Source organism: Amblyomma americanum, chromosome 2 (genome assembly GCF_052857255.1).
Source record: "Amblyomma americanum isolate KBUSLIRL-KWMA chromosome 2, ASM5285725v1, whole genome shotgun sequence".
In the NCBI taxonomy this organism is placed as follows: domain Eukaryota; kingdom Metazoa; phylum Arthropoda; class Arachnida; order Ixodida; family Ixodidae; genus Amblyomma; species Amblyomma americanum.
The window spans coordinates 188811760-188829334 of NC_135498.1; the positions used below are offsets into that span (position 1 = coordinate 188811760).

A 17575-nucleotide genomic window follows, 5' to 3' on the forward strand; every position below is an offset into this window, starting at 1 on the left:
TGTTGTTGGCGTCGGGGGCACCACCCGTATGGGTGTAAACAGCGCTGGAGACACCTCTGGCCGCAGCAGGTGGTAGCGTCCTCCGTTGACTCCCCGGAACGGGGTCAGGCACGGCAGGAAGTCCACGATGCGATGCCGTAGAACGCGAACTCACCGGAGCAGTAGCCGGCGTCGCTCTCTTCCAGCCGGTGTGTCCCTGACCCGCCGAAGCCTCCGATTCTGTGCTGTTCCCCCCAGTGCCTCGCTCTCACTCGCCCTTTTATAGCCTCAGTGTTAGTACACGTAAGCCTTGTCGTCGTCGTCTTCTCTTCTCCACCAATCATCTCTCTCCACCTCACCGAATGCTTCTCCACCAATCGTCTCTCTCCACCTCACCGAATGCTTTTTCCTCTTTATTCTTCGGTTAATCCACTTCGTCTTCTTCACACCTCTTTCCTTTAATATTTAATTTAGGCTCCTTAACATATTTGACATAGCTCTGCTGAAGGGCGATCTGTTGCAGACATAGAGCGGCACCGGCGAGCATGTGTTTCGAGCCGTCTTGAGGTGGGTGTCTGTTTCTGTGATCTCCAGAGAGATAGCGACACGGAGGCAGAGTGCACAGGGCATTTTGTTTTCGCCTTCGTCGCTCGCTATAATCTGAATATAGATGAGCCCGAAAGAAGGAGGGCTGGATACGTTCGTACGCCGGCCACCGAACCGGCAACTGTTGTGAAGGTGCATTTGGCTGAGTGCCCCTCCGGCGCGAGAGGCCTCGCCACAGCGCCGACAGCGAGTAAATGATTCCGACCATCTTCCCACAAGGTAGCGGACGCGGCCGCGTGCTTCCCAGCACGTGCATCTTTGTACAATGAGAAACCCTTTGGGTGGATCCTTGGCAGGCTCGTCTCCGGCAGAGTGGCGCCGCTCTATCTTCTGCGGGGTAGGCGTCATAGTACACTAATAAAAATGAATAATAATAATAATTGGTTTTTTGGGAAAGGAAATGGCGCAGTATCTGTCTCATATATCGTTGGACACCTGAACCGCGCCGTAAGGGAAGGGATAAAGGAGGGAGTGAAAGAAGAAAGGAAGAATAGGTGCCGTAGTGGAGGGCTCCGGAATAATTTCGACCACCTGGGGATCTTTAACGTGCACTGACATCGCACAGCACACAGGCGCCTTAGCGTTTTTCCTCCATAAAAACGCAGCCGCCGCGGTCGGGTTCGAACCCGGGAACTCCGGATCAGTAGTCGAGCGCCCTAACCACTGAGCCACCGCGGCGGGGTAATAAAAATGAATGTAGCCCAAACAAGCATCGGCTTAACAAATACATTAAGAACATTGAATTAATGTTCGACCAAACAAAAAGTAACACTGCTATACTGTTTTGGCGCTACCTGGAAAATTCACAAATTGTCATCAACAAAGTCAGGGCACTTAAAAAATAATAGGAGAAAACTGGGAAAGGAAGGACAAACATATTCCAAGCTATATCAGGCAATTGCTACCGCGCAATAAAAAATCGTAAGCTACTCCCGCCGCATCTTTGCACCATATCCACTGATATTGATCCCATGTAGGACTGAAACATTATAACAATGCTACTTTTGTTGCTTTAGTCGAGAGTTAATTGTAAGTTCTTGATGTACTTTTTCTAATGTTTTCGCAATGTTATATATTTAACGTTTTATAGCTCTATATAAAAATCAATGAAAAATAAATGAAACATCCTCGAAAATGTTAAAGCAACCTCCCAAGAGCATGCGGGTCCGCCACTTGTGACGGTACGCAAGTTGACACTTTTCAAAGACGAACTACGGTGCCGGCACTTGAGGTCCGCACACAGCACAGCATTCAAATCATACATTCGCCTCCAAACGGGTACTATCGTGTCAAGCCTATACACCCGTTACCAACGGGTGGCCGGTGAGTAATAGTGACGAATGGGTAATAGAGAAAACTTCCTAACAAAATATTGGAGCTGTGCATAGAATGCATGGCAGGCACAATATAAGAGATTTAGTTGCAACGCACAGCTAGCCGAATACTATATTTGCTGTATAGGAACAGTGATAAATGGCCTGGGACAAACATATTGCACTTTTGTTTATATTTATGATTATATGAAAACAATGTTCATTTGGAACAAAACATATAACGTTGAATGGTAATTTTTAACAATATATTAACATTAAAAAGTCATCATACCAAAATAATGTTTAATCTCAATGTTGAACTAATGCTTTCTTTATAACAGATAATGTTATTTAATATTGTTCAGCATTGGTGTAACATTCCAATGCGGCATTTAACGTTACTGCCATTATTCTAATGTTCGGTGTGACCCGCGACCCATCTACCTCGTATGAACGCTATTGTAATCGAGCGCCCTTCACATGGCGCCCTTTCTGTGCGTATATGTTTGTTTCTGTGAGTTCCTCCTTTACATCTTGCGACCGGAGCCTCGGCGCGGTGGTTCAGCGGGTAGTGCTCTCGACTGCTGAGCCCGAGTACGCGGGTTCGATCCCGGCCGATGTGGCCGAGTTTCGATAGAAGCGAAATGCAGAAGGCACCCATGTACTGTGCGATGTCAGTGCACGGTAAAGAGACCCAGGTTGTCGACATTATCCGGAGCTCTCTACTACTGCGTCCCTCAGAGCCTCAGCCGTTTTGGGACTCTAAACCCCATAAAAACACACAAAACAAATTTTACGACAGGGGTGGCGAGTGTCCCTTCCCCTCGGAAGTCGCGCGGCGTTCCTTTCACCCCCAAAGTGTGCACTCGGGGACATTGCGGCAAGTAAGCCCTTGCACGTGTGCGCGCCTCTGTGTTTGTTTGTGCTTCGGTGTTTTCAAGTGGGCGGTTCTCAACAGAGCTGAGAACAACCGAGACAGCGGACGAGAGAGCGGCGAGCAGTGTAGTGTGTGTGCGGTTACTCGACTGTGCGGATGCGCTGGCAAGATCGAGCGAGGTGTATGAAATTGCGAGCGTGCATTTATCCTGTAAATAAATTTTCGTTGTATATATAGCCATTTTTCTTTTCAACATACGCGTTCAACTGTTTTTATAATCAATGTGTATATATTTTCTAACACTATCAACCACGAGGAACTCCATAGCCAGCTTTGTCTCGCGCGGTCCCGAATGATGGACATCCGACTCTTCAAGCGTAAGCGGTTGTATCACGAAGCGTTATCCAACTGCGCCCCTGAAGATTCTGGTGTGACATGTGACAATGGTGTAGCATTTGACCAGAGTGATGCAAACCTTCATCACCAGGCAGTAGCTGATATCGACTGCATGGACGGGACACCGCTGTGACGTTCCTTGTGTGTGCTACGAAGGGCCTCGTTTCGGCGGGCCTGGCCTCGTGACAAGACGGCGGGCATCATCAATTACCGAGCCATACTCGTTGAGAGTGAACGACCAAAACGAAGGGGTTTAAGCACAACCGGACCCCCTTTCCATAGTGTCGGCACGTGTCGAACGCCGCCGCCGCCGCCGCGGGGAGACGGGCGTTATCTTCCCCAATTGCCGTGACCGTGCCGGGGACAAAGGGCCTCGTTTCGGCGGGCCTGGCCCCGTGACAAGACGGCGGGCATCATCAATTACCGAGCCATACTCGTTGAGAGTGAACGACCAAAACGAAGGGGTTTAAGCACAACCGGACCCCCTTTCTATAGTGTCGGCACGTGTCGAACGCCGCCGCCGCGGGGAGACGGGCGTTATCTTCCCCAATTGTCGTGACCGTGCCGGGGACAAAGAGCCTCGTTTCGGCGGGCCTGGCCCCGTGGCAAGACGGCGGGCATCATCAATTACACTCCCGAGCACATCCTAGGACAAGGGACCACTTTCCCGGCCTTTTAGTGACCTCGCGTTCCGGCCTTGAGTGGCGAGTGTCATTTGATGGAGAACGGAGGTCGGTGACCCGCGGGAACCGTCAGCGGGCCAGAGACCACGTCTACCACAGCCGACGCTACCTCGACGACAACCTTCTTTCCCTCGGACTCAACACGTGATGGGGGCGAGACCATAAGTGCGGTGGTGTGTTTGTGCGCCCAAGTGAAAGCCCTAGGCCCCTCCCACTCCGGCGTGGGCGACCTCACCCTAGGGAATGTGGGGATAAGAGGATATAAAAATCGACAAGGAGTACGGAAGACGGAACGCTCAGGACGACATCGTTCGCCAAGGGGGCCTTCAGCGCCGAAGCCCGACGGCGTGCAGCTTCTGCCAGCAACCGTTCGAGCTCAACTCCGGAGCCCCTCCATCGTCCCCATGAAGTCGTCGGCACGTAAGCTCGGACACCTCAGCCTCTGATGTATAATCAATAATCATGTATAATTATTTAATATATCTGTTTAAACTGAGCCATACGGTGTCTCTTTGCCTCTCCGTCCCGTGTGGACCTGCGCATTATGGGGGGTCGTCACACTGGTGTCAGAAGTGGGGTCTCAAAAGCAAATGTCCTCTGAATGCTGCGACATTCATGACTTCAAAATTGTAATCAAAAGGGAATCACGGGACTGATTGTGGGACTTTTACCCCAATTTGAGAGGCTTGAGGCACCGGAGGGCTTGAGCGAAAAAAAAATGTCTGTATCTGAGGGAGCTCCCGCTCCACAGCCGTCGCTCGGAGCAAGCATGCTGGCATTAGGAAGCGTCATTCCGACGTTTACGGGAGATAAGACAGGGGTTACAATCTGCGATTTCTTTTCCATGCTAGAAGAGATTGGGAAAATGGGGGGATGGTCCGATGCTCAAATGCTCGGAATGGCGAGGTGTAAGATGGCAGGAGCTGCTCATGATTTTGCATGGCGAGACGAAAAAGTAAAATCCACAAAATCATTTGCGGAATTTAAGAAGCTCGCGTTTGAGCATTTCGACACTGAACCACGTCACGTGCGGGTACAGAGGTTCTGTGACGCCGGACAGATGGTAGGGGAGGACGTGCGAACGTTTGCGTCGCGGCTTCAGCGCCTAGCACGCAATACGTTAAGCAGGGAGGAGGAAGGAGACCAGCTAAAGAAGAAATACGCGGAGGATCTACTTAAAGAGGAAATGACCGCTTTGTTCGTGGCTGGTCTGCAAGACCCCGTGCGCCGGTTCATGCTCTCGCGCAAGCCGAGCAATTTCGACCAAGCCGTGGCGGCCGCATTGGATGAGGAACGAAATGAGGCGTTAACGACAGCCGCAGCGAGAGTACGCGTCATAGAGAGAGCGGTGCTCAACCCTGAGGTTGCTCTCTTGACAGAGCGGTTAGATCGCTTAGAACAGCTGCTATCTCAGCAGGTGGAACGCCAGGTTGAAGCGCGCGCTCAACAGCGCCCATTCGCTGGAAACCGGAGACCGCCACAAAGCTACAGGCGCGGTATGCGAGATTTTGAAGAAATCGTATGCATCGCTTGCCTGGGTCGCGGACACATCGCCAGGTTCTGCCAAAACGTGCGCCGTGGGGAGCCACAAAGAGAAGCAGGCGAGACACGCCCTAAGCAAGCCTACAGCGGGGCTCCAGATACCGAGACAAAAAACTAGATAGTCCTCCCCATGCTGAGGAGCGTGGGGAGGGAGCAGTGGATGATGAGGTGGTGGTGGTTTGTGTGGCCGACGAGGCATGCCCTGTTGTGCGTTGCAAGTTAAATGGTTGTTGCATGGAATTGTTGATAGATACGGGGTCAACGGTGACATTGCTTAAGGAGAGCAGTTTTAACACGCTTCGAAGGAAGGGGGACCGCGAGGTGTTGGAAGCGTCTGGTGGTATGGCAACCAAATTTGTAGGCATAACGGGGGATCCTCTTGGCATAAGTGGACTCTACCGGTTACACTTCTCTCTCGGCGGAATTGCATTGGAGCACCCCTGCTATGTATGCTCGGACACGGTGTCTCTGCCAAACGGAGTGTCAGGTATATTAGGGCAGGATTTTTTGAGAAAAGGGAAGGTAGTAGTCTCATTCTCTGAGGAAGAGGTTAATGCGGGCGGCTCAAAAGTTCCGTTTTTGAACAGGAGAGGGGCTGAGATTCGCATTACCGATATTGACACCCGTCAAACAGTGGGATCATTGGAGAAGGTATATTCACGGGTTGCCGTCAGGCTGGTCGATGAGGCGGTCGTCCTTCCTTGGTCGGAGCACATTTTGTACGCGTGTGTGCCTTCAGATGTAGAGAGCGGCGCCGTGGGAGTGCTTGAGCCGGTCGACTCTCTCAGCAATGGCCTGAAGGCAGCCGCGTGCCTCGTGACAGTTAATGACGGCCACAGAGTGCCCCTACGGGTGGTTAACTGTAGCCAGCAGCCACTGAGCCTTCCCAAGAACAAAACATTGGCTTTCTTCACCTCTGCGATAGAGAAACGTGAGCCCACCGATACGGTACTCGCAACTGGAGAGCATGCTAGTCCTTCGGCTGCTCCAAAGGCGTCGTTCGATCTTTCTCACGTAAAATCCAGGGAGAGAGAGGCTCTGGCTGGTTTGCTGAACGACTACTCGGAGGTATTCGCCGCGTCCAACCTGGATTTGGGCTGCTGTGGCGTTATAAAGCACAGGATAGAAACCGGCACTTCATCGCCCGTTTACCAGCGTGCGTGCAGGATTCCTTGCTCCCAACGCGAGGAGATGGAGCGGCAGGTGCAGGACCTGATTGATCGCGGCATTGTCGAACACTCAAAGTCACCCTGGGGAGCACCAGCACTATTGGTGGAAAAGCCAGATGGCTCGTATCGATTGGTAGTGGACTACCGCAAACTAAATGCCGTAACTCGCATCGATCCATACCCCATCCCCAATATACAGGAGACGCTTTCTCAGCTGGGCTCTGCCAGGTACTTCACGGTAGTGGACATGGCGGCGGGATTCTGGCAGATAGCAATGGATCCGGCAGATGCCGAGAAAACGGCATTCAACACGCCCTCAGGGCACTATTAATGGAAAAGAATGCCGATGGGCCTGGCCAACAGCCCTGCTGTCTGGCAGAGAACCGCTGATGTTATCCTGGCAGGTCTTCTGGGGAGGCTGTGCTTCGTGTATATGGATGACATAATCATATACAGTGACAGTTTTGAGAACCATTTGCGCGATATTGAGCAGGTTTTGGTGCGACTAAGAGGAGCGGGTCTCAAGCTGAAGCCCTCTAAGTGCCAATTCCTCAAAAGCGAGGTGAAATACCTCGGGCACGTTGTTTCAGCTGACGGCGTGCGACCGGACCCTGAGAAACTAAGGTGTGTCTCGGATTTTTCATCCCCGACTAGCGTCCGCCAGGTCCGGCAGTTTCTCGGCCTGATCGGTTACTACCGAAGGCACATAGAGGAGTTCGCCAAGCTCGCTAAGCCGCTCACCGCCTTAACAGCCAAAAATGTCGCCTTTCGCTGGGACGAAAACGCGGAGGATGCTTTTGGGGCCCTGAAAAGGAAGCTAATGATTGCACCGCTGTTGCGCCACCCGGATTTTAATTTGCCCTTCGTTATGGCCACAGATGCGTCAAAGTTCGCAGTTGGTGCCGTGCTATCTCAGGTTATCGAGGGCAAAGAACATCCCGTTGTTTTGCTAGCCGACAGCTGAGCCCCACAGAGCAAAAGTACGGAGCTACGGAAAGGGAGTGCCTCGCCGTTGTCTGGGCAGTAAAGCACTTCAGATGCTACCTTTACGGCCGCAAATTCAAGCTAGTCACAGACTGCCATCCTCTGAAATGGGTGATGAGTGTCAGGGACCCTAGCTCGGGACTCGCTAGATGCAATCTACACCTGCAGGAATACTGCTTTGAAGTGGAGCACAAGTCAGGAAAGACACATCTGAATGCTGACGCACTCAGCCGCACAGCTGCCGTGGCAGCTATAAATGAGTTTGTCCCCGTAGTCGACCCCGCCGAATTACGCACAGAGCATTGCAAAGATCCTGACCTGAAGCGAATAATCTAAAGCTTAGAGGGCGCACCGTCTCACCCCGAACAGCTAGGTTATTTAATTGGCACAGACGGCACCCTGTGTCGGCGCACGAGGCCAACCAGGAAAGGGAGACCAGAGAAAACCGCTTGGGAGAGAGTCGTCATACCTCGGTCGTGGACAGAAAGGGTTCTTCGCGCGTTTCACGATGCGCCATGCGCCGGTCATTTTGGCGTAGCGAAGACACGCAGGCGTGTGGAGCGTTTGTACTTTTGGAGTGGCATGCGACAGGATGTTAGAGACTACTGTGCGAATTGTCATTCCTGTCTCGAAAGAAAAACACCCAAGGGACGAAGACCAGCTCCAATTCAGCCTGCCCTGAGGTTTCGGCTCCCTTCGAGCGGACAGGTATGGACATAATGGGCCCATTGCCCACGACCACTTCCGGAAACAGGTAAATTTTAGTATTTGTCGATCACCTTTCAAAATACGCGGAAGCGGTAGCACTCCCAGATCAGAAGGCAGACACGGTTGCAAGAGCATTTGTCGAACAGATCGTGCGCCGACATTGACCTCCGAGGCAACTCTTGACAGATCGGGGAACAAACTTCGTGTCGCAGCTAATGAGGAGAGTTTGCGAGCTGCTTAAGATCGCTAAGAAGCAGACAACACCGTACCATCCGGCTTGCAACGGCGCGGTGGAGCGACTGAACCAAACCGTGGCCGGGTTCCTGTCGCATTTTGTTTCGCGCGACCAGCGGGACTGGGACTTGTGGCTCCCGTATGCAATGTTTGCCTACAATTCCGCAGCACACGAGAGCACGGGCGAATCACCATTCTTTCTTCTCTACGGCCGAGACCCGGACCAGCCTAGTGAAGTGTCAGAGGGCCCCCGTCGTGTCCCATACGCTTCACTGGACGACTATAAGGTTGAGCTAGAATCGCGCTTGCAAGTGGCGAGGGACATCGCAAAGGAGGCCTTAAAGAAAGCGGCGAAGCGCAGGAAGGAGGTGCACGATCGCAGTGCTAGAGACACGCCGTTTGATGTGGGGGACAGCGTGTACATTGAAAACTGCCAAAGGCAGATTAGGCTAGCTCGTAAGTTCCAGACGAAGTGGAGAGGACCGTGCGAGGTTGTCGAGAAGCTTTCTCCGGTAAACTTCAGAGTCCGAGACGTGAACCGGCGCTTGATAAGGATACACGCAAATCGCCTCAAGTCGGCACCGGTTCAGTATTCACGAAATGAGGTAAGGGAAAGCGCGGATTTTGATGGGGACAGAAGTGAAGCGGAGCGCGCAGATAGTTAGCAAGAAACGCCCTCTCCTGCATTTGTTCGGCAGGCGCCAGAGGTGACGGCCGGAATGCCACCGGATTTACTTCATGCATTGCTAGAAGAAGAAGAAGCGCGCGAGGTTGCCGCGCAGATAACGCCAGGAGAGGCTCCTGCCACGAGCCCTCGCGAGTCTCAAAGCAGACAAAGGGTCACAGACTTACTTGGTATGACTTTTGACATTCCTTGTGTGCTACGAGGTGCATTCCTTGGGTGTGCTGCGAGGTTCCGCGTTCCACAGCGCGGCGTAGACGGAGACCGAGATGACAGCGGCATCATCAATTACCCAGCCATGCACTTTGAGTGACGACCGGAACGAAGGGGCTTAAGCCCAACCGGACCCAACCGGACCCGCCGCCGCCGCCGCGGGGAAACAGGGTTTATCCTCCCCAATTTGCGTGGCCGTTCCAGGTGCGGCCCTCCCGGGCACATTCCAGGACAAGGGAACTGTCAGCGATCCAGAGCGCGCCGTACCACAGCCGACGCTATGCGCTACCGCGAAGACAACATTCTTTCCCTCTGACTCAACACGTGAAGGGGGCGAGACCAATGTGCGGTGGTATGTCTGTGCGCCCAAGTGAAAGCCCTAGCCCCCCCTCCTTCCCCTTACGACGTGGGCTATCGCCGGGAAGGCACCCACAGCTTCCCGCCGTGCCTCGTGAACAAAAGCGCATTCCCAGGATGGCCGTGACGGACACCTGTCATGGCGGACAGGCAAGACTCGCCAAGAATGTGGGAAGACAGGGGCGACCCTTAGTCTGGTTTCCCGGAGCAACAGACGAACCCATTCATGCTTATTAGTTGTGTCCCGCCGTCGGTAGCGCGGCAGCATCGTGGGCCCTTTCGCCCCCTCCTCTGTTGTTGACGAGCGACGCGGACCGATGGTGGGAGGCGGTATGCATGCCTGAGGCAAGGATTAGCTCCGAAGAGAGAGCCTGTGTATACTCTCACTTGAGAGAGTGGTGGCGTTTTTGTTGTTTATTTAGTTTGTATTGTTAACAGACTCTGGGTTCGAGGCTAAGCCCAACCCAAGGGGTTGTCCCCATCTCGCATGCTATTTTTGATTGGAGAATTGATGCTTTGGGCGGGCCACTGGAAATGACCGCCCTTAGTCCTTTGATAATCAAGTGCTTAAAAGCACATGTAAACGGATGCAGTCCAGTCCAGTCTGAGCTGAGGACGACATCGTTCGCCAAGAGGGCCTTCAGCGCCGAAGCCCGACGGCGTGCAGCTTCTGCCAGCAACCGCTCGAGCCCAACTCCGGAGCCACTCCATCGCCCCCATGAAGTCGTCGGCACGTAAGCTCGGACGCCCCAGCCTCTGATGTATAACCTTAATCATGTGTAATTATTGAATATACCTGTTTGTTTAAACTGAGCCATACGGTGTCTCTTTGCCTCTCCGTCCCGTGTGGACCTGCGCATTATGGGGGTCATCACAGACTCATGAAAGCCGATATCCGCTGCGAAATCGGAAAGCTAAGTCGGACTAATGGCGTAAACAGAGCGGAGTTGTGAACTGGTTAGTATTGTGTAATGCCGCAGCTCATAACATTGCTATGTGCTTATGTGTTAAGATATCGGAGTTGGTAGTTAAACCTTTCGGTCATTAAGTAACACTTTCACAGGAGAGCATGCGGAGTGCATGCAGAACCTGCCCTACTTCCTTTCGTTATCTATATTTTTGTCTGTGCCGTGATCGTGCTAGATGTGGGAGCTCCTTTGTAACTGTGGTAAATTTATTTCGTCCAGTTTGGACTAGAAAGGAGAGGCTTGGGTGCTGAGTTTCATGTTTATCTGTAAAAGAAGATCAGTGCTGCCCCTGGAGACGCCAGTTATGACAGCTGAGGCATATGGTGTTGTGCAGTGGTGTTGAGTGCAGCGAAAAGTGTTTTGTCGGACGCATTGTGCGAGGCGATTCAGAAAGCGAAGGGGAGCTGCATGGACTCAAATGTTCGGAGAACATTCTTCTGGAGGGTGAGCGAGTGTGACGTTCCTTGTGTGTGCTACGAAGGGCCTCGTTTCGGTGGGCCTGGCCCCGTGACAAGACGGCGGGCATCATCAATTACCGAGCCATACTCGTTGATAGTGAACGACCAAAACGAAGGGGTTTAAGCACACCTGGACCCCCTTTCTATAGTGTCGGCACGTGTCGAACGCCGCCGCCGCGGGGAGACGGGCGTTATCTTCCCCAATTGCCGTGACCGTGCCGGGGACAAAGAGCCTCGTTTCGGCGGGCCTGGCCCCGTGGCAAGACGGCGGGCATCATCAATTACACTCCCGAGCACATCCTAGGACAAGGGACCACTTTCCCGGCCTTTTAGTGACCTCGCGTTCCGGCCTTGAGTGGCGAGTGTCATTTGATGGAGAACGGAGGTCGGTGACCCGCGGGAACCGTCAGCGGGCCAGAGACCACGTCTACCACAGCCGACGCTACCTCGACGACAACCTCCTTTCCCTCGGACTCGACACGTGACAGGGGCGAGACCATAAGTGCGGTGGTGTGTTTGTGCGCCCAAGTGAAAGCCCTAGGCCCCTCCCACTCCGGCGTGGGCGTCCTCACCCTAGGGAATGTGGGGATAAGAGGATATAAAAATCGATAAGGAGTACGGAAGACGGAACGCTCAGGACGACATCGTTCGCCAAGGGGGCCTTCAGCGCCGAAGCCCGACGGCGTGCAGCTTCTGCCAGCAACCGTTCGAGCTCAACTCCGGAGCCCCTCCATCGTCCCCATGAAATCGTCGGCACGTAAGCTCGGACACCCCAGCCTCTGATGTATAATCAATAATCATGCATAATTATTTAATATATCTGTTTGTTTAAACTGAGCCATACGGTGTCTATTTGCCTCTCCGTCCCGTGTGCACCTGCGCGTTATGGGGGGTCGTCACACCGCCAACAGCGAGCTCCGAGACGATTCCCCTTCTTCCTTGCTTGGGATTGAAGTCCGGAGACAACAGCAACAAAACAACTAACTTGCCTCAAAGATATGACTTAGGGGAGTTTCTAGGCAAAGCTAAACTCACTGGCGTCACGGACTTTTTGAAGTTACGTCTTCTTACTAAGCCATGGTCGCCAAATGTTACACCTGGAAAGATGCCTTTTCGCCACCAATGGCTGGAGATTATATGCCCCTTGACTTACGTACTCAGCGACAGCGAAAGGCGCCCTTTGTCGTTTTTGCGTCTCTTATCTTCCGCGTGTTCACCTGGGTACTCAAGGTAGTTTTCTCGTGCGCGCTTTCAGTAAATGCAGGAAAATGCACGAGGCGTGCAGGGATCACGTAAAATCCCAATGGCACCAGGAGGTAATGACGGCCTCACAGAATTTGATGGATATGATGAAAGGCAAGCAGCTGCCTGTTTTACAGCCGCTGAACAGAGCCCTGCACGAGCTAGTTGAAAGGAATCGTAGGAAACTATTTCCAATAGTTTCTACCATTGCACGACGCATGACCTGCCAATTCGCGGCAAGCAGTCCGATAGTGGATTTTTCAATGATCTTCTTGACTTTCGGGTAGAAGCTGGAGATACTCGACTCCAAGAGCGCTTCGCTTCTTCTGCTGGCAATGCTAAGTACACTTCTGTCCGCGTCCAGAACGAGATCATCACAATCTGCGGCGACATCCTGAGAGCAGATAATTGCCGAAGCTTACACAGCATTTGTTTTTTCTCTTATTGCTGACGAAACTGCAGATATTTCAGGAAAAGAGCAGATGTCTATAGGCGTTCGCTTTATTGACAAAGCGGGAGACGAAGTGTGCGTTCGAGAGCAGTTTTTTTTGGGATCTGTAGAGCTGGAGCAATTAAACTCCGCTTGCATCGCCGCTGCAACCTTGAAGCTTTTGTCGAATGCCGGGCTGATTCTTTCGAACCTCGTTGGACAGGGGTAGGATGGATGCGCAACAATGTCTGGAAAAGAAGCTCGAGTGAACATAATAATACAGAAACAGTTCCCGACGGCACTATTTTTCCCCTGCGCAAGTCGCAAACTAAATATCGTCATCAACGTTTTCAACCACTTCTCTGAAATTCGAAACACAGTTGGGATAATCAAACGAACTATAAACTTCTTCCGAGAGAGCGTGCTCCGGAGAAAATTGGTGCCCAACATTCTGATGCTGTGTGAGACAAGATGGTCTGCAAAGTACAGGCCGATTAGGATCTTCTCTCAGCATTACGTACGTGGCCACAGTCGAAGCACTCGAGGTGCTCGCGTCAACGGAATCATGCTCGAACATTGCAACTAGACAACGAGCTCACATCCTCTACTGCGCAACAACAAGCCCATCTTTCATCGCCTGCTTGCACATTGCAGCGAAGTACAGCGCTCAGCTCGAACCAGTTACGAACATTCTGCAAGGTGTATCCATGGACTTCCATTCTGTGCATCACCACATCACTGAGCGGCAACGTATTTTTCGGGGCCACCAGACAAACGCTGTAGAGGAGTTCTCTGACTCCATGAATGCAGCAAGGGAAGCAGAGAATCACTTAAATGTGGTGATATCTGTACCAAGACAAGTCTCTCGTCAGGCCTACCGAGGCAACTACGGGATTCAGTCGCCGGAGGAATACTACCGTGTGGCAATATATGTGCCACACTCTCTCACTGCTTCTTTAGCTCGCCGCTTTTCTGAAAGCAATGAGAGGAGCTTCAAACTTCTCCAGCTGCATCCATAAAAAATGAAGCACTTGAGCCGTGTTGAGTTCGCTGCCTTCGCCGAAGAACTCCAACGCTTTTACGGCATCGACAAGGAAGAGACCATCTCTTGGTACGAGATGTGGTGCAACAAAACTGGGGACCCATCAGAAATAAATTACTGCGAGCTTCTACACCAGGCCAAGACATTCTCCCCGGTGTTGCAAAAGCCTTGGGGTGGCTCTGGCTTTGCCAGTTTACTACCTGTACGGTCGAACGCTCCTTCAGTGCAATGAGGAGAGTGAAAACCTGGCTACGCTCAATGATGACAAATGACAGGCTGGACGGCCTTTGTATGATGAGTGTGCACCGGGAGCGTGTAATGAAGCACGTAAATGACTTTATCACCCGTGTCATCACACAATTCGCCCAGAAAAATCCGAGGCGTCTGCAGTTGCGGTTGAAGGAAGTGACTGAATGACTGTAGTTGCGTGTTTGTTAACATACTATGCTGTGTGCTGAACATTAATTCGGGTGAGTCGAGAACCCGCGGGCAGCAAGACTGAGCACTCTTCTCCACGAAGTGATGGTTGCTTTTTGCATTTTTAATTAGTTTTAATTGTTTGTTCGTTAATAAACTGCAGTGTATCTCTCCAAGCCACGAATTAATTTGCTGTTTGTAATTTTTCTTTCATGTGTGTATTTTACTTATTTATTAAAAATAAATAAATTTGCTCCGCAATTAGTGCCTTTTTGCTGCGAACATACCACTGCCCCCCCCCCCCCCGCCCTCCGGCGCCAAATAAAGCTGCAGTTAGTGTGGCTCGTCTCAGCTGCTGCGCTGGCCACTTGCACGCGGCTCAGTGCATGAAGGTTGTAGAAGCTCCTGGGTAGAATGTACAGGCCGTTATTTGCTGTCATTTACACATTTAGTTCAACATTAGTATCAGTCATTGCTTACCGTCTCGTTTCCATCGAGTCCCTTAGGAACTCCATCTGCTTTAATAAAGGCCAGGACGTCTTAGCAGTGGCTCCTGATCCACTCTTTTCGCCGTCTTTTTCATCTTTAATTTTCCTCCCGTAGGTGTCTTTAAGATTTTTCCAGCGTGCAATGATTTCCTCAACTGTTACTGAAATATGGAGCAGTATAGAGCGTAATGTTAAACAAGCAAAATAACAAACAAACAATGGCAGACATGTGGCTCGAAGTTTAGCATGAACATGTAGAAATTGTCATCTGTTAGCACACAAGAAAAATAATTACAGAAAATGTTTACAACACATGATTCAGTACGAAAGCAACAGTTTTTTTTTTCTTCTAAAAGGCAGTTTTACTAATTTTGCATGCATGCATGGGGTTCGAACCCGACCGCGGCGGCTGCGTTTTTATGGAGGAAAAACGGTAAGGCGCCCGTGTGCCGTGCGATGTCAGTGCACGTTAAAGATCCCCAGGTGGTCGAAATTATTCCGGAGCCCTCCACTATGGAACCTATTATCCTTTCTTCTTTCACTCCCTCCTTTATCCCTTCCCTTACGGCGCGGTTCAGGTGTCCAACGATATATGAGACAGATACTGCGCCATTTCCTTTCCCCAAAAACCAATTATTATTATTATTATGCATGCATGGCTGAACTGAGGCACGCACATGATGAATGATTCAATTTTCTGTCTTTATTTTGCGGACGTGCACGAGAAGATTTTGCGCTGGTCAGAACGTGCAGATTAATGCTACGTAGAAGACCACGATGAGCGGCCCTTTGCAGCGGGAAGGAGCGCTCGCGCTAGGTACATACACACAAGAGACGATTTTACGAGGCTCTGAGTGTCCGGATTAACTTCACGCCTGGGAAGGGTCGGCTCCCGCCTTTACAAACGTAGCTGAGAACATGAAGACATGCACGTAGTGCATTTCACGATTAAAGTGAAGGGTACAAAACTGTGCTGCTAGCGTGTCTTAAGAACCAAAAACATTTGCTCACGACTGCGTGATGCCCACAAGTTTCATACAGCTCATCTACGCACAACAGCCGGCGCACCGAAAAAAATACCGATCAGTACGCAGGAATGCGCGGGGACATGAAACAGATTTTGACAGGCTGCAGAATCCCGCCAGAGTGACGATGAAAATTTGTTGAACGTGCTTTCACTTACCTGTGTCGTCAATTTCCCAAAGTGCGTCCCTCACTTCTTCCCACAGGGACTACTTGGTTGACTTATTGCGGAAGTTGTTGTCTTTCACGTCCCATGGAAGCGGGCGCTTCGACACTTCGATGAAAAGCGCCTCATTGAAAAGTCCACGCGACATGTTGCCGTGGTGTCGGAAGCGCGTGTAGCAAACAAACTTTGTCTTTCCCGCACGAATCCTCTTCTTGTCACGTGGCTTTTCCGCCATGCAGTCATTGGTCAGAGGGCGGAGCTGTCGCGCTGTCGCTGCGAAAATTTCTAACTGGTTGGAACCCCTTCCTTCTGGCCGGCCGAGCCGCCGCGACGGGTCGAAACAGGTTTTTCCGTCGCGGCGACAGGATTCGCTGGCATTTTCGCTTGCATGTGAAACAGGCATTAAGGGCGGTTCACATGCAAGCGATTGAGCGAACTCAGCGACCAGCGGCACGGCGCAGCGATGCTTTTCGCAGGGTTCCGTTTCACATGCGTCGCTCCACAGCGTTTACTGCCGCTGCGAATCTCAGTGTTGCTGGCAAAGAATACGAGCTCGCGGTTGGTTTCGGTGGTTTGCAAACGTCAACATGGACAATGTTTATGCATTATTTTGCCACGATTACTCAAATTTTGTTAAGAAATAAAGAACTCTTCTTTTTTAAATATCAACTACTTCTTATCTTGATGGTAATAACATCTTTTTTTAAGTCCGTACGTGCGGTGTAACCATTGGCCTGTGCGCTGCAATTGCACTTCGCACGGCCTGAATGTCCCTGTCAGCAGCCTCCACTTCCTGCCGCCTTTTCTTCTGTCGCTTGTTTCCCCTATGTGGGAGAACCTCTGGTGAAGTTGCTGCCATACAGGATGGTCCTGGTTCATCAGGAAGGCCTGGGACACTATACATGCATTCAAATTCATTTGGCGATGCTTCTACTTCTTTCGAGCCTGGCGATGCTGGGCTGCAGCTGGCGTGGCTCATCTCGGCTGCTGCGCTGGCCACCTGCACGTGGCTCACTGCGTCGAGGTTGCAGAAGCTCCTGAGTAGAATGTACAGGCTGTTAATTGCTGTCACTTACACATTCAATTCATCATTAGTATAATTGCTTACCGTCTCGTTTCCATGGAGTCCCTCAGGAACTCCATCTGCTTTAAATGTGGCCAGGCCGTCTTTGCAGTGGCTCCTGACCCAGTCTTCTTCCCATCTTTTTCGTCTTTAGTTTTTCGCCTGTACGTATCTTTTAGATTTTTCCACCGAGCAATGATCTCCTCAACTGTTACTGAAATATGGAGCAGTATAGAGCAAATTAGGAAACAATGGCAGACATGTGGCCCAAAGTTTAGCATGAACATGTACAAATTCTCATCTGTTAGCACACAAGAATATTGCAGAAAATGTTTACAACACACGATTCAGTACGGAAGCACGAGTTTTTTTTCTTCTAAAAGGCAGTTTTACTGATTATGCATGCATGCATGACTGAACTGAGGCACACACATGATGAATGATTTATTTTGCGGACACGCACGAGATGATTTTGCGCGGTTCAGAAGCTGCAGATTAATGCTACGTACAAGACTACGATGAGCGGGCAGTGCCG

The 17575-nt window shown here is 51.3% G+C and overlaps 1 protein-coding gene across 1 annotated transcript; it reads right to left on the reverse strand.

Annotated features, from left to right (window-relative positions):
* Positions 1 to 16540: 16540 nt before the first annotated feature.
* On the reverse strand, positions 16541 to 17176 carry LOC144119379 (uncharacterized). Its single transcript, XM_077652013.1, has 2 exons — positions 17086 to 17176; positions 16541 to 17014 (listed from the first exon to the last, which is right to left on the reverse strand). The coding sequence occupies exons 1-2, from the start codon at positions 17118 to 17120 to the stop codon at positions 16681 to 16683; spliced, it is 369 nt and encodes a 122-aa protein (XP_077508139.1). The 5' UTR covers positions 17121 to 17176; the 3' UTR covers positions 16541 to 16680.
* Between the last annotated feature and the right edge of the window lie 399 nt (positions 17177 to 17575).

Coding starts and splice junctions, on each gene's coding strand:
- LOC144119379 (XM_077652013.1), bottom strand. CDS start 17,120: ATGGAGTTCCTGAGGGACTCCATGGAAACGAGACG. Junction 17,015..17,085: donor GACTCCATGGAAACGAGACG/GTAAGCAATTAT, acceptor CATTCTACTCAG/GAGCTTCTGCAACCTCGACG.